Here is a 16,503-nt window from a genome sequence, read left to right as displayed (position 1 = left end):
ATGTCCCCTGAGGCCAATGCCAGGTACTGAGATGAAGATACAAGAAAACTATATCAGGGAGCAACACAGTAATTTGCACTCTGGTTCCCTTATCTCCTCCATTAGCTCCTGGCTGGCACTTCCTTCAGCCTGGAGAACTTAATCAGCTCCTGTGTTGGTGTGCCTCCAGTGACACTGCTGCCATTCTTCAACACCACTCCCAAGGCAATACAGACAACTGCTTTCCCTTCCTTAGGCACCCCTATGTTGTCTTTGCCTGTGTAAATGCTGAGCTGTGTGCACGGCCAAGGTCTCCACTGAGCTGTCTCTCTCCCATCATCCATGGGTCACTAGGCTGTCTGGTTACAGCTCATTTAATTTGCAGCATGCCAATTCATCATACGGATAAATTTATTTAATTCACATTGCCTTGCACCGGTCAATTTAGCCTTTCCTTTGATGTTGGAGTCTTGTCGCCCAGCACAGCAAGCTCTCCTCACCACCTGGGCTCACTTAGCTCCCCGTATTACCTCTCTGCATGCTGCTGCCAACACACCAAGGAATGCACTAGACAGCACAGACTGCAAATCCACCTCTGCCATACAGAAATAAGCCCTCCTGTGTTGCCTCAGACTTCCAAGAATAAACAGAGAGACTCCAAAATACAAGATAAATCCCTGGCTACCACCATGCCCCCACATCACATCCCCTCTCACTCAGCTTCCTTGTGCCTCCCAGGAGAGTCCTTGGCCAGCAAATGGGGCTGGCAAATGCCACACGGAGAGAGGCAGGCGTCTTTGTGCACTTGGTTTGTTGTTATATCCCCAGGTGAGCAAAACCTTTTTACAGGAAATTCCATTATGCCTCTAAATCTTCCCCTCCCCAGCACTATTCAGACCCCAGCACTGCCTGTCCCGCAGACAGGAAGGCTTTTCATCACAGTTACTCACAAAAATTTGGCAACAAATACTGACTTTTCAGTTCTGCCCCCTACATGAATTACGATATGCTGCATAATGCTCTGATACTCCCACCAGAGACAAGCAGAGGACAGATGCATCCAGATGTAATTTTTAATTTCCTTTGCTGGGGATAATGTTTTCTTGTTTTAGCGACACGCATTCAAAGCGTTCCAGTTCCCATGGCAACTTGCTGCTTCCACTGGAGATGCCATTTTTCATGCCACCCCTTCAGAATTAGACAGCTCCTAGCAGAAGTTTTGAAGAAATGTCTCTTTTAAATATATATTTATTAGAGACAGTGCCTGCAACTGTGTTTTATTGACACATTTCTTTAGCAGCTCACAGCCTACAGAGCAGAAAGCCATCTCCAGAAATATGCTGGCTGCCAATCTGCCTTTTCTCAGCTTCTGTTTTCAGCCAGCACTCTACCTTCTTTTTCTGCCACATACATACATATTAGCCAGCACCTGCTCCCTTTTTTTTTTCTTTTCTTCATTCCTTTCCGTTCTGATCACTCTCTCCCATGCCCAGTCTTGGTCCAGCTCCCCAGAAACCGAAGTGCAGCAGGGGAGTGCTGAATCGTTCACTGCCTGCTGGTATGGGTGCTGCCCAGGGACCCAGCAGACAGAGAGCCTTGTTAAACATTAGCATGCAAAGAAAAATCCATAGTACTGCAAAATAGAGACTACTCCAAGAGCCTCTTGGCCACAGAGGGCAACATCAGGAGCATCTGCATCCTCCTGGCCTTGGGCTGCTCTCCCTGTGCCATCTGGCTGCAATCCAGTAGGCACCACGTGCCCTACAGGAAGGGCTGAGCACATCAGAGCACTGATTCCACTTCCCAGCTCCCACACTGGCTGGATGAAGGATTTGTGCACCAGCTCTTGGTTATCTGGTGTCACTCGGACACCCCGGTTGCAGCAGTTCACAGCACTGCGGTACCTCTCTGGGCTCCCTAGGTGTGAAGCTGACGGATGCTGAGATAGCTTTGCCTCCCTGCCTGACACGCTGCCCTCCCTGTCTCGCTGAGACACACCAACCCCCCTCTGCCTCCACACAGCCCTTGTCTAGTCATCACACTGGAAAAACCTACGGGCTCCGGCTGAGAACTCCCCTGCAGAGAAAGGGAGATGCAACTTCCTAACCACAGCAGCTTCCAAAGATTTTTCACAAGACCCCTGGGGATCATTTCTATTTCAGGCTGCGGAGGCAGCTCAGCCCCGCTGCCATCCGGGGGTGGGGAGGCCCCCTCACCCTGCAGGGATTTCCAGGCTCCCCAGCTCAGCAGGGCCCCGGCTACCCCAGCACCCACGACCCTCACTTGCAGCACACTTAGCATCTCCCACCTGAGCTCCCGACAGCTCATTGGAAAGAGGCAGTGCCAGCCCTGGTGGGAGTCCCAGCGGGAAACAATGCTAGAGCTCTCTAATAGAGCTGTAACATTACAGCTTTAAATTGCCTTCCTTCAGGAGACAAATCCAAGCAGGTAAATTGGTAGGAGCTGAGTGGATCCAGAAGCTGATGAAGTTAATCCCAGGCATGTTTAAATGCAAAAGCCCAGGGAGTCTCACTCAAACCTGACATGATCGCTGAAGCTCACTGCTGTGCTTAATTCTCAGGTGCAGCCTACTTGGAGAGGTATGAAAAGCAGAGGAAAAGGCAGCACACTGGGTTTCAAGGTGAGGACATTGTCCCTCAGCAAAACCACACACCAGCCAAACAGAAGCTCCTGTTCACCCCATCATGGAAACCACACGATGAACATTGCTGTCATCTCTCAGAGTTCAGAAACATTTTCTTAGCCCAGCCTCCAGCAGGGACACACAGGCTTAGGGGACACTTCTTGCTGACTCCAGATTTCACATTAATTGTTTTGTCCCACTAGCCATTAATCAACCATCTTCCACTGGCATTTTTATTGAAAATCAATTTAATAAAGTAGGTGGGAGTCCACAGTCCACATGCTTCCATAACATCAGATAAATATTCATGGGAGCTTGTGCTGCTTTTGCTAAATGAGTTTTTTAAATTTAAGTGGTGCAATTTCCTTGTTCCTTAATATATAGCTTCGTTTGCCCTTGTTCAGGAGCAGAGACGAGGTGGGACTCAGCCCTGGGCTGGCTTACCCTCAGTCACACCAAGGAACAATCCTTTTCTATCAAGCCAACATCTTTTGGCAAGGATACTGTCATCCGTAATTGGAAGTATGGGTCTGCTTGGGTGAGCATCACCTGGTGCAAATCCCCAGAGCCAGGGCTGAATTCAGAAGGGCCATTTGGAGTTGAAAACTCATTTCCAACAACTAACAGCGCAGCTACCATTTCTACCTCCACGGGTGTGCCATTTGATTTCTGCTTTTCCCTCCCTGTTTAAGCAGCTATTGTGCTCCAACAGCAAAAGCTAATGAAAGCCATCAAAAATTGCATTCCCCTGATGCTTATTTGAAGGGGGTTAAAAGGCTTCCAGCTACTAAAATATAAAATTCACCAGTGAAAGAACCAAAGCACACCCACACAAAGCTTCAAAATTTGTGGGGTACATGAGTCCTAGAAGAAGGGATGTACTCCAAGCTCAGCCTCACCAAGACAACCTTGGTCTGCAGCCCTGGACACCAGCATCTGCTCTGGGGAGGGCAGGTTAACCCCTCACTCCCTGAACGCACTGCAGAGCAACTGTGACTGAGGCTCCTTACTGCAGCCCTCCTTCTCAAAGGCAGTTATTAGAGTCCAGATGGAAGAATGGAAAAATGTGACGCATTGATCAAATTTAGTAGAACGGAAGGATTCGGACAGTCCTTATCAGCAAGAGATCTTACAGCGTCTAAGAGTTTCTTTGTTAACTGGAGCAATGAGGAGCTGCAGCTTCCAAAAAGTGGCAATGCAGGGTAATTCAACCACTGCCAGGACTCTCGTCACGTTATCCTAGTGATACCCTTCTCTTGAAAAGCAGTGCTTTAGAGATCAAGCGCATCATCATTTTGCCTTTGTTATTAACACAAACTGACTTGTTTTCATCGTTACAGCCTCGACCTAATTCCCCATGCACACGCTCCCTACAGCAGCTCAGATCTCTGGACAGGATTTGCTTTCCCTGTGCTTTAATGACATGAAGGTTGTGACTAGCCCTGCAGACATGCACAGATAGCCTGAGCCCCGGGGTGCAAACAGCCCTCCCTGCCCCATGCACTTTCACACACGAGCTACTAAGGATCGTGTTTCCTGTGCTCCAGCCCCAGAGTGCAGGTGGTATGAAGATGAAGTCTATCAAGTACCACCACAGCCATTTTTCTCCCATCCCTAGAAGTTACCAGTGCAGTAGAGGTGGGCAATGCTCACTTTCTGATGGCCATGAGATAGTCTGTAGTCACTCAGATCCTCCTAAAACACAGCATTGCCTGTGAAGACTGCTCTCCCCCAAGCATCTGAACCTATAGATTTCTCAAATGTCTCCCTATTAACAAATCAGTCCTGCTTCTGAAAGATCACCCTTTCTGGAAACAAACTGCCTACCGGCAAACAGCATTAAATACAGGGTATCATATTCAATAGATAATGACATGCTTTCATTTTTTTCTCTCTGGATGCAGGTCACACAACTAATGTCATCTCCAAACGCTGAAATCCTAGATGTGAAAAGGTAAAGCTTAATTGCCTTGAACAGCAACTCTTGTATCTACTCCAACATAAGGTCCATAAATATTAATACAGCTATATTTAGTCCCTTTCAATTATACATACAAAATTAAACATCTTTCTGGGAACAAATCAGTCCAGATAGGGTTTGGTTTTTTTTCTTTTTCTGTATTTAATGCACTCTGCATCAAAATAATAATAATTCCAATAGAGCTAAGGCTTTAAATAAAAAAAAAGAACAGTGGACAGAGGCAGAAGCTTAAAGACATTTTCACCTCGATCAACCAACAAACTCCACGGGGATTCAGAGGCACTTGCATACTCCTAATCTCACTCTGGCCCCACTTAGCTCCCCTCTAGATTCAACCTTTTTTTCTGGCTAGCAACAAACTGGCACCAACTGAAGGTGTGTGAACAGAGACGGGCACATAGGGGAGCTGACCCAGCCTGGGACCTTGTGGTCCTGATGGCACTGGTGGGAAGAGGACGCTCAAGGAGGGATTCCTGTCTGGCCAGACAGGAGATGTCCCATCTGCAGCATGCCCATGTCAGTGCAATGCCTTCTGCAGTTAAAGACCTTCACTTTTGTATAAAAATCACATCCACTTTCCTGATTTGCAAATTAATTATACGTTGCGTTCCTTGCCAAAGTGGACTTAATGGTATTAATGTTACATGACAAAGCGAAGCCATTAGAAAGCTTGTCTCATAATGATGGCTAGATTGATCAGGAAAGAAGAAAGGAGTTTTCATGCTTTTGTTCTTTAACCCTTTTCTAGGAAAAGGCTTTTTTAAATTCTCAGGCAAGACCAGGTGCGACTCTCCAAAGGGAAGAGCTCTAATCTTTCAAGCACAAAAGCCAGTAGTCCATTTCCCACATGGGCACAAACCCTTTACAGAAAACACAACTCATGGAAAGAAGCGTTTGAACCTTCAGGTTTTGCAGGGCAGCGGCCTTAACTGGCTAAACTGACATTCATAGCTCCCCAGGACATGTCTTCAGGTAAGTAAGTAGGAATGCAGCACTGCAAAAGTGTGATCTGGCCTGTATGGATATAAACAGCTTCCATGACAAGAATTCAGATGGGTGCAATCTGTGCTATCTTCCTCTTTGTGAATTGCTGTTGATTTTGATTTCTGGTTTGTTGTTGGGGTTTTTTATGGTCATCAGATCCTTTCCTTGACAAGGTTTCTTGTATCAGAACTGATCCTTCCAAAAAGAGGCATCTAAAATGACTTTCACAAGGTTGAAATAGCATCTTGAATTTTCAGACACAATTTATTTTGCTCCAGTCATGAATCATTCCATCCACTGTTTCAGTCTGAACTTTGTCATAAATAGGATTTTCCAGCAGATTTTTTTTGGGGAAAAAAAAATAATATGCTTTTTCTATGCTTGTTGTTCTCATCACTTTCTTATGAATTATGTTCTTCCAGAAGGTAAAGTGACTGGGGTGTCCTTTTCTCACAATGCAAATTGCAGATTAAAAATTCTCTCTAGGCTATACTCTATGCTTAAAATTGCCAGTACTCAAAAAGACTTTTTTTTTTAAAGAAACATTAGCTGTATATCCTTGAGAAGCAGATTTTTAAAGTACTACAAGTTGGTACACACAGACCCACAAGTCTATGGGGCTGGATGGGATTCATCCAAGGGTATTGAAGGAGTTGGCGGATGTGCTGGCCAAATCCCTTTCCATCATCTTCCAACAGTCCTGGAAGACTAGGAAAGTCCCACTGGACTGGAGGCTGATGTTGTGCCCATCTACAAGAAGGGTCGCAGGGAGGATCCAGGGAACTACAGGCCTGTCAGTCTGACCTCAGTGCCAGGGAAAGTCATGGAGCAGGTGATCTTGAGTGCTATCATGAAGCTCATGCAAGAGAACCAGGTGATCAGGCCCAGTCAACATGGGTTCACAAAAGGCAGGTCTTGCCAGACTAACCTGATCGCCTTCTATGACAAAGTGACTCGGCTGCTGGATGAGGGAAAGGCTGTGGATGTATCTTCCTGGACTTCAGCAAAGCCTTTGACACAGTTTCTCACAGCGTTCTGCTTGAGAAACTGTCAGCCTCTGGGCTGGACAGGCGCACACTCTCCTGGGTGGAAAACTGGTTGGCTGGCCGGGCCCAGAGAGTGGTGGTAAATGGTGTGAAATCCAGCTGGAGGCCAGTGACAAGTGGTGTCCCCAGGGCTCAGTGCTGGGTCCAGCCCTGTTCAATGTCTTTATCAATGACCTGGATGAAAGCATCGAGTGCACCCTTAGCACGTTTGCGGATGACACTAAGCTGGGTGGAAGCGTCGATCTGCTGGAGGGTCGGGAGGCTCCAAAGGGATTTGAACAGGCTGGACCGCTGGGCAGAGTCCAATGGCATGAGGTTTAACAAGGCCAAGTGCCAGGTCCTGCACTTGGGGCACAACAACCCTGTGCAGCTACAGACTAGGAGAAGTCTGTCTAGAAAGCTGCCTGGAGGAGAGGGACCTGGGGGTGTTGGTTGACAGCGACTGAACATGAGCCAGCAGTGGCCCAGGTGGCCAAGAAGGCCAATGGCATCTTGGCTTGGATCAGAAACGGCGTGACCAGCAGGTCCAGGGAGGTTATCCTCCCTCTGTACTCAGCACTGGTGAGACCGCTCCTCGAATCCTGTGTTCAGTTCTGGGCCCCTCACCACAAGAATGATGTTGAGGCTCTGGAGCGAGTCCAGAGAAGAGCAACAAAGCTGGTGAGGGGGCTGGAGAACAAGTCTTACGAGGAGCGGCTGAGAGAGCTGGGGGTGTTTAGCCTGGAGAAGAGGAGGCTGAGGGGAGACCTCATTGCTCTCTACAACTACCTGAAAGGAGGTTGTGGAGAGGAGGGTGCTGGGCTCTTCTCCCAAGTGATGGGGGACAGGACAAGAGGGAATGGCCTCAAGCTCTGCCAGGGGAGATTTAGGCTGGACATTAGGAAAAAATTCTTCACAGAAAGGGTCATTGGGCACTGGAACAGGCTGCCCAGGGAGGTGGTTGATTCACCTTCCCTGGAGGTGTTTAAGGCACGGGTGGACGAGGTGCTGAGGGGCATGGGTTAGTGTTTGATAAGAACGGTTGGACTCGATGATCCGGTGGGTCTCTTCCAACCTGGTTATTCTATGACAAAGAAATCATTACATGAAATTTCCACCCCACCACACTCAGTGAGAGTTTTGCCATTTACTGCAACAGGGTGAGAATTTCACTCTGACTTTTAACAGTATTTGATTAAGGGACCCTTAACAGTTTAGCCTCCCAGTCTCACAGTAACTCACTTCTCCAAAGCTCCATGCATCTTCAGAGCCTCTTGAACACTCCAATATTTTTATTTAATCAAACAATAACCTTTAAATAAATGAAACAGCATTAAGAAGCTAACAAGTTTGAACTAGCAGCAACAATCCCCCCACCACAGGGGGGCCAGGTAGATGTGATTTGATTGCTTCTTCCAGATGGAACCCAGCTGAAATTCACCACCAACATGATCAATGACTTTGCCTCATCAGACATAATCAGTGCTTCCATACAGGTACATGAACTGCTGCTAACATATACTCTAGCTCAATGAATAAAATAACTGCTGTTTCCTCAATATTTTGACCAGTTGTTTTACCACCAGCTTCCCAGAAAAAAAACAATTCAGGTTTTTTTAAACTCTATTATACCTAATATGGAAAAAATCTTATTTCACAATCCATATCAAAGACACATTATAAATCCTTTACATGGGACTAAACGAATGGAAATTCTACTAAATGAGTAGCTGCCATAGTCCAACAGATCAATAAAGACATCCTTGCAAGCAGTTTATAACCATCTAGAACATCATCTACTAATGTTCTTAAAACCATCTAACACCTGCTCAACATGCTTAAACATCAGCTGCCCCCTTTCAGAGTCAGTATAAACAAATAGTGTAATCCCATCTCCAACACATACACCCCAGCTTCCCCTTGGGCAGGGATCAGCTGCCTAACATTTATGCTGGTTCACTGCAGGTGGCTGATCTAGCACTGAAACTCTGCAATGTTACTACTGTACAACTTGCTGGGGTAAAATTTCTCCAAATGGATTCACTTCCCTAAAAAATTTCACCGCAGGGGCATGGGCAGATGTGAGATGCTCCAAAAGGACCAGGTGTCAACCTGAAGCCCAGGTGCCATTTCACACCAAAAGCTACAGATCTTTTTTTACTATGGGTTTCTGACCCCTCTGGAGTGTTTGTGATATCCCCGAAGCTTTGATACAAGCTTGTTGCCCTAAGCAAATTCATAACGTATTTAAGAGAAGACTTTCACCCTTAGGCATAGCTGTCAAGCCCGTATTCCTCACTTGCCTTCTGATGTGTGCATGCCTTCTCACATAGAGCTCCCTCTCCCCGTACGCCGTGGGTTTAAACAGCAGCACGACTGGGATTTCTGCTTGAGAGAGGAGATCATCAGGGCTGTGCAAATCCATGGTAAAGCTGCCTTTGGAGAGCTGCACCCAAGGGGAAGACAACCTTTTTTTAATTTGCTCATAGATCTTAACTTCACAAGTTCGACGAGACAGAGCAGGGTCCCCATTGCACAGAAAGGTAAATAGAAGAAAATGCTGTTCAGGCAAGGCCTCCGCTTCAAATTAACACTCATCAAGGAATCTCAGACAAAGACAAAAATCTGAGATAAGACAGATTTTTTCTAAGAAAGGATCAAATTCCTCCCCGGAGCAATCAATACAAGGCATGAAGTCAGATCAGAGAGAAGACATGAGAAGCTGGGAGAAGTGAAACATTAAGACAGAAAAACAGATTAAATGCAATCCTGAAACCCTGGAAATCATAACAAATCATGAAGTACCACTGGGTATGTCATCTAATATTTCTCTCGCACAAACAGTAGATATACATAATGTTTATAACAAGCTGCAGGCAGCTTCATCACGCACAGGTGAAAACTCTGCAGAAAAGCTCAAGGCCAGACGAAGTCCGACCTCCCTGGACACCTGAGGATCAGTTCTGCTGCAATGGGAGGTGGGACACACTGCAGCAGGACTCTGCCACCACTGCTCAGGTGTCCCCACAGCAACAGGCAGTGCCCAGTGCTTCTGTCGAGGGTCCAAAGACAGCCCTGCCTCCACCCCTGGGCACCTGAAAGCTGGGCTGCTGCATGCTGTGACTTCACATGTACCCGAAGAACTTGCAAGGGTCCCTTCCCTAGGGCTTTGCAACCTGTCCACAGAAGAAAATGACAATTTCAACATTTCATCTGTAGGAAGTAAAAGTCCTCTAAACTTCAACCTGGACAATAATTTTTATTACTATTATGGGTTACTCTCACTGCAAAAAGATTTCTTCTTGGATCTTTCCAGGCAGAGAAGCCCTCACTGTTTCAGCTTGCAAAATGCTGTATTTTCAAGAGAGAGCAGGTCTGTAGTTTAATTATTCTGACTATTTCAGCAGCTCTTCCTTAATGCTCATGTGATTACAGACAAGACTTTACCTGCAGGAGGTCAGGACAAAATGACAGATGCACTGAGGTCTAACACAGAAAGCTTCTCATGGGAATGTCTCAACATAAAGGGAGCTGCTGTGGACCTAAGTCCAAAACCTCTTGGCCATTAGCACTTGAATCAATGAAACACAGGTGGCCAGACAGGGATACAGCTGTCTCTAGCCTGCTCAGAAGCCATCCTGTCTAACTACACTGTCAAAAAAGCAAGAAGAAACACTGCACCACAGAAAGAAGAGACAAGAAAAAACTCCAACCAAGGTGTGCTTCACTTACAAAAGAATAAAGGGAATACATCAGCAAGATAAATACTAACAGGTGGCTACAGATCAAAACCATTAGCAGCACAGAGTGGACATAGTAAGGCCAGATAAAAGGGACCACAGGACCATGTTGGGCATCCCTGATTTGAGTGCTGCTGTGAGCAGCAGAGCCTGACCGCACCAAATACTGCTTGAGCCGAAGGGTGTGCCAAGCCCAGTGTGGCAAGGAGATGCTGACACCAAGGCACAACGAGCAACACTGGAGATGAGGAGAAGGAGGTGGCAGTGACAAGCCTGTGTTGCTTTCACTACCCACCTGTGAAGGCACAAACTAGGGCTTCACCTCTGACTGTATGGGACCCATTTGCTACCGAACCTGAGGACAAGAAATGGGTGCCATGCCCTGTCCCCAGAGAAAAAGAAACCAAAAGGTCCAAGTGCCTTGTTCTGCCTGGGGAAATGAATTGCTTTAATCCAGTTGCCTGTGTTTGCTGGTCCCAGTGAAAACAGTCCTCTGAAAACTTCAGGAGGTTCCTAACTCAACTGTTCAGAAGCATATAATGCAGACAGACCAGCAGGATGCTCGCCATCAACTAGTCCCTCTGTGGGGCTCAGTCAGACATTTAGGGATCCCAGAGAAAGGTGGTAGAAGCTTCAAGGAAATACCATGAGCTGCCTTGTAAGCGATGGTGCATTCAGGAACAGTAACGCTGATTGTTCTTCGTCTAGCTGATTAACACGGCACAAATTACTTTTTAGTTGCAACTGAAGAAACTGGCTTATCTGGAAAGTATAAAGCCCATCTTTTAGAAAATTGAACAGCCTACCCCCTTCTCTCCCTTGGGGCAAAATCTTTTCTTCCTTGGCATTACCTGGAAAAAGCCAACAGTTTTCTGGAGCACAGGCTTCCCCCAACCGATACAGTGACTTTGTCTGCCACTGCTCCAGATGCCCTCTGGGTTCCTCATCCTTCCAGCAAATAGCACCTCAGACACACTAGCTAAGCAAACAGTCTCTGGCTGAGCTGGAAGACATATCCACCCCATTTTGCAAACAGCTACAGAAAGGTCCCATTTGCCTCCTCCCTGGTAGCTTTGTATTGTGAAAGTGTGTAAAAGGATTCTTAAGACTGTAAGAAAGCAAAAGGCTGGGGCAAGTCTGGAAACTTCTCCTCCTGCCCCTCCCTAGGCATTCACAATATGTTTATATTTCAGTTACAGACTTCATCGCTTAGGAAACAAGGCTGCAGGAGGTACAGCTGCACAGGGACCATCGCTGAACCTCAAACAAAACAACTACTGCAACCCTTCTCATAGTAACTGTGCTGGGCATCATGTAAGGAATCTGTGTAAGGATTACAGAACTTCAATCGCTCTTCACAGTAAGCAGCACAAGGATGTAAAAAGTATTTTTGTGCATTAGTCATTCTTAGAGGATCACTCATGGTCCCATCACTCACATCCCACTCCCTGAGCATCTTTTCTTTTTGGGCATATGATGTCTCTCACTTTGTCAGCCAGATCTATCTCTTTCTCCTGGCCACATCTCCTCTCTCCTACTCCTGCATGCAAGGCAAGCTACAGGTTCAAAACTGAGGCCTCTCTGCATGCCAGCTCTGCAGGGAGCCCCAGCAAAGAGAACTTGAAAGCTATAAATAGATGCCACTCACCACAGCACCCGCAGAGCTGGGCAGAGGATCTGTGAGATTGTACTGTTCCGGACCAGGAGTTGAGGCTGGTGCTGTCCATAGAAAATCCCTCCGTGGGAGATTTTCTTATCGTGCCAGGTTGGCCATGACAACAGATGTCTCCATCTCCTCAGGGTCCATTTCTGTTCCTCTTCTGACTTAAAAACCAATCTGCCCTGTGTTTTCCCATGGGAAACACAGATTATCTGCTGACAGTACCTTCCTCCCCTCCCAGCCTCCGAGTCCCATAACATGATTATTTATGCAGCTACCCCTTCCCCAAGCCCAGACTGTAGTTCAGTGGTCATGGGACCAAATAAGAGTCTGAGCAAGCTAGCACCAGCTTACCTGGCAAAGACAGGGAGAAACCTCCTCCAGCCATAGAAGACTTCTCTGTGACACCAGTGGTCACATCCCCAGTGCTACAAGGACGTTCCCGCAAGAGAAGGGGTCTGGCAGCCACCTTACTCCCCTGCCTTTCCTCTTTTCACTTTGCCTGGAGTATGCTCACAAACCTCTACCTGTTGTCAAGACTGCAAAGGATCCTCACTGGAGAGGATGCCCTCACACACCTCCTGAGGACGAGAGCAGCAGCAGCAGGACATGGGACCACCCTCGCCTGGAGCCCAGCTCTGCAGTGCCAGGATTCTTGAGCAGCCTCAGTGCTGGTTTACTTCAGTTTATGTCTGCAGCATCCTGGTAGGAAGAGGAGCTTTGGCATGGGAGCTATTAGAGTGGGTGGCAGCAGATGGTGAAAACAGAGGGGATAAGAAAATAAATACAAAGAGGCTATCTTGAGGGGAGAAGTCGCCACATCAACACTCTGTTGCTTACACAGTCTCTTTCCCAAAGCCTAAACAAACATTGCTCAGTTTCCGGCACACAAGGAGGCAGCTCTGCTGAACGCAGGGGGCAGGCGCCTGGGCATACAGGGCACCACGCAGCCCCAAGAGGTGCTGCAGCCCTGCAACCCGCTCAGCCTTTCATATCCCAACACAGTTCTTGCCAGGGGACCTGTCTCACAGAGCAGGGAAACTCTGGCCACTGGCAGAGGCTGCCCAGGGAGGGGTTGAGTCACCTTCCCTGGAGGGATTTAAGGGACAGGTGGACGAGGTGCTGAGGGGCATGGTTTAGTGATTGATGGGAATGGTTGGACTCGATGATCCAGTGGGTCCTTTCCAACCTAGTGATTCAGTGAAAGCAAGGCCATAAAGTGAGCCTGCACATCCTGCTCCCCTGATACCCACAATTTAAGCCAGTTCATCTTTCTGTTAGCCTGTGCATGGGCACAATATTACATCTGCCCTTTCCACAGACACCTAAGCAGGACTGCACGGTGCTAATGGATGCTTTCATCTTCTTCAGGAGAGAAAGTGGAAGTTGTTCCCAAGGGAAACGGGGAGACAGTGCTGGGTCTACAGGAACTGCCCAATGTTATTTCACAGGAAAACCAACCTACCTTGTAAGCCACTGAATCACCCAGCAGCACAGCTGCTAATTTGAAGCAAAGCAATCCCCTTCACAGATCTCACATAACCTTGGACAGCAGGAACCCATCTCTTGCCGACTATCACCCCAGGCTATTTGATTAACCCCTAAGTCTGGAGACTGCAGCAGGGCCATTTCTGCTTTTCTGGCTACCAGCAGCCGTGGGAAAGGTCTTTCCCTCTAATGCTCTTCTTAGTGGCAGCTCTGACAGACCTCCAAGGAATAAAAACCTAGACTTGGGGAAAACGGATCCAGCTAAAAGCAGGGAAAGCCTGGCTCATCAAGGTGCTTCATACACACACACTAAGGATAAACTCATTGACAGCCAAAAACCCCTCAAAACCTGCAACCCTTGTCAAAACCTCCCATCCAGGTCTATAGGAGTGCTCCAAGAGGGGAAACGATAAGTGAAATCAGTCTTTAAACATGCAATGGCTAGTTCAGACAAAAGCAATTTATTATGTTAAGCATGTTATTAGAGGATCAGAGCAGAAATGTTCCAAGAAAGGTTTTAACTTCCCCAGCAAGGGGCTCCTGGGAGCCCTCTTGTTAATCCTTTGCACAGGGTTGTCTGCAACTCAGCCTACAGTGAACACAAATGCCCCCTCAGTCCCCTTTCAAAACTCGTTTCAGTTAAATCAATACAGCCATCGGGGAGACTTGAGGAAGCAAAGCTATTAGTGGGACTGCAGTTAATTCTGGGGGAAAGAAACAAGCAACAAAAGCAATAAAACTGATGGATGGCTTATGCAGACACAGTAACCCTTTCCTGTCTGGATTCTGCAGCATGGCAGCCCATCAGAGGTGAGGATGCTCACTAGAGAAATCCTTCTTTGCCAGATTTTTCATGGTCTCTATTTGGGATCAAAGTACCCTTGGACAGATAGAGGGCAGAGTGCCATGACACAGAGGTGGACATGAGGCTGGGAAGAGAAAATGTGGCTGCTCTGATGAGTGGAGGGTGCAATTCCAGGCTAGAAGTATATCACTGAAGCCTCTACCCACATGCAAGAGCGCAGGAAAGCTTTTCCAATCTCCCTTAGCAGTGGGACCTTCAGGGGACGGGAGAGCATTCAGCGACTCCAGCTTTGTGTGGGAATTGCGATGCAGCAGCTGAGCAGAAGAGCTCAGAGCAGTGCAGAAAAATCCCCTCAGCAGCCCCTGTAGCACACAGTCGCTGGCACCTGAGAGGGGTCGTCATCTCTGCCACAGCAATGCCCCTTGGCAACCATGCAACAAGAAACCACACAAGCTCGTGTCTCCCCCATCTTACCAAGAAAGTTCAGGTCTGTCTTTCTCACACATCTCCTCACTGTTTCTGCCTCCTTACAGCATGATAAATGCATGCTGTAAGTATTGGGAGGGAAGGTGGCTACCATGGTTTTGCTTTCTAAAGCACCTTGAACATCTGTAGATGCTTGGAGAGAAACTCAGCAGCAGTAGGTATAGCGATAGCAGTGTTAAAAGCAGCTCAGGAGGCAGCACAGCACCCAGACCAGCACACAGAGCTTGCCAGGTAACAGCTACATAGGAAACAACTGAGAAGATGTCAAGCAAGAGGCTCTGTAGCAAAGCCCACTGACTTAAAAGCAACATCAACAGGAGCTGAAGGTCCTGCAAACCGGTAGCGTGATCATTTCTGAAATGGTAAAGCCTATAAAAGCAGCAGGAATAATTTAATCATATTTGCTCCATCTACAGGCCTATCAATGTAATGTCATAGAAGACCACGGCAGTCAGAAACCTGCACCTCTCATCTCACAAAATATGAAACAACAAGATAGCAAGGACTCAAAATGGGGAACCTGACTCTGGCACTGAACCAACCTCTTCTCTAGATAGCAGCAGACTTATTACGAAATTATCTGGGCAGCTTCTCATTTCTAAAGCTGCACAGTAGTGAAAAACATCATCTGTCCACCCAACTGACCTCCAAGTCCAGGTCTCAGGCGGTTGTCGTACCCGTCTAACAGCCTATCCAGGATGCGAGTGAAAATGGTGATGTTATCTTTGCTGTCATCGACGACGTCTGAAACATGCTTCTGAGAAAGCCTGGCATGCAGAGGGGGAAGAAAAGAACAAAAAACCACATCAGAAGAGAAAACCTACTCTTTACATGCTCTGAACAGTTACTGGAGATGAAGGGATGTTGGTTGATGCTCCAGCCTGTGGGGCAGTGGGGGCCCTGAACTGCAGGATGGGGCATACCCGCTGATAAGGTGATGCGCTTGTAGGATGCCTCACAGGGCATTTTGCATCAACTCCTCTCTGGCCTCTGTCACCACAGCCCTCACCGTGGAAGCTGAGGCAGCCCCATTGCCCTCTCCCCACTCATCCATGCTCAGAGCCAGTGGTAGCAGTTTAGAAGCCCTGTATTTTCAGGGACCCCTCCCCTGCCCCAGCATTCCCCACATGCCCCTAACAAAGGGGATTTTAAGAACAGGGCTGTGGGAACCTCAGTTACTCAAGTGCCAATATCTCTTTACAGGCAGCACAGAAGAAGTGATGCTAGTTATTTACCATATCAAGCCATTTCCAAATTCTCTGCTCCTGGGAAGAGGGAAGGCAGGCAGAAAAGTATGAATTCAGTAAAGCAGGCTTGAAGCCCGAGTCTATCATTAAAACTCTTCGTGAACCATTTCTGCGGTTTGCTGAACTTTACCTGTTTATAAAACCAAATGAGTTTTTGCATTCCTATCTCTGCTCATTGCAAGAAGCCTGGAAGCCCCCAAATAAGATGATTTCCTCAGGGCATTTTCTGCCCCAGGTGGAATAAAATAAGTGGTAAATTTCTCAAACAAAGCTCATCTCACCAAACAAAATCTTCAATGCAGTTTCTCAAGCCCAAGGGTCTCAAATAATACATTTGCATTTCATGTCTCCCTTTCAATCAACAGAAAAGGAGCCTGCGAATCCTTCTGAAACTGACTGTCTCTAAAAGACATTTCAGACAACACAGAGTACTGGTGCTGTGGCTCTAAGCACGGCTTTCCCCA

The 16,503-nt window shown here is 47.3% G+C and overlaps 1 protein-coding gene across 2 annotated transcripts in view; it reads right to left on the bottom strand.

Annotated features, from left to right (window-relative positions):
- LOC138726036 (gamma-aminobutyric acid receptor subunit alpha-3-like) overlaps positions 1 to 16,503 on the bottom strand; it is a 67,789-nt gene that overhangs the window by 38,587 nt on the left and 12,699 nt on the right. The window contains exon 3 of one of the 2 annotated variants that reach the window (XM_069867413.1): positions 15,438 to 15,559. In XM_069867413.1, coding sequence (XP_069723514.1) covers positions 15,438 to 15,559 — 122 coding nt within the window. Of the gene's footprint in view, positions 1 to 15,437; positions 15,560 to 16,503 lie in introns of those variants that run through there. The other variant, XM_069867415.1, reaches the window with a different exon arrangement.

The sequence above is a fragment of the Phaenicophaeus curvirostris genome, chromosome 13 (genome assembly GCF_032191515.1).
Source record: "Phaenicophaeus curvirostris isolate KB17595 chromosome 13, BPBGC_Pcur_1.0, whole genome shotgun sequence".
In the NCBI taxonomy this organism is placed as follows: domain Eukaryota; kingdom Metazoa; phylum Chordata; class Aves; order Cuculiformes; family Cuculidae; genus Phaenicophaeus; species Phaenicophaeus curvirostris.
The sequence above is the reverse complement of the archived record's forward strand: the minus strand, read 5'-3'. Positions and strand labels throughout refer to the sequence as shown.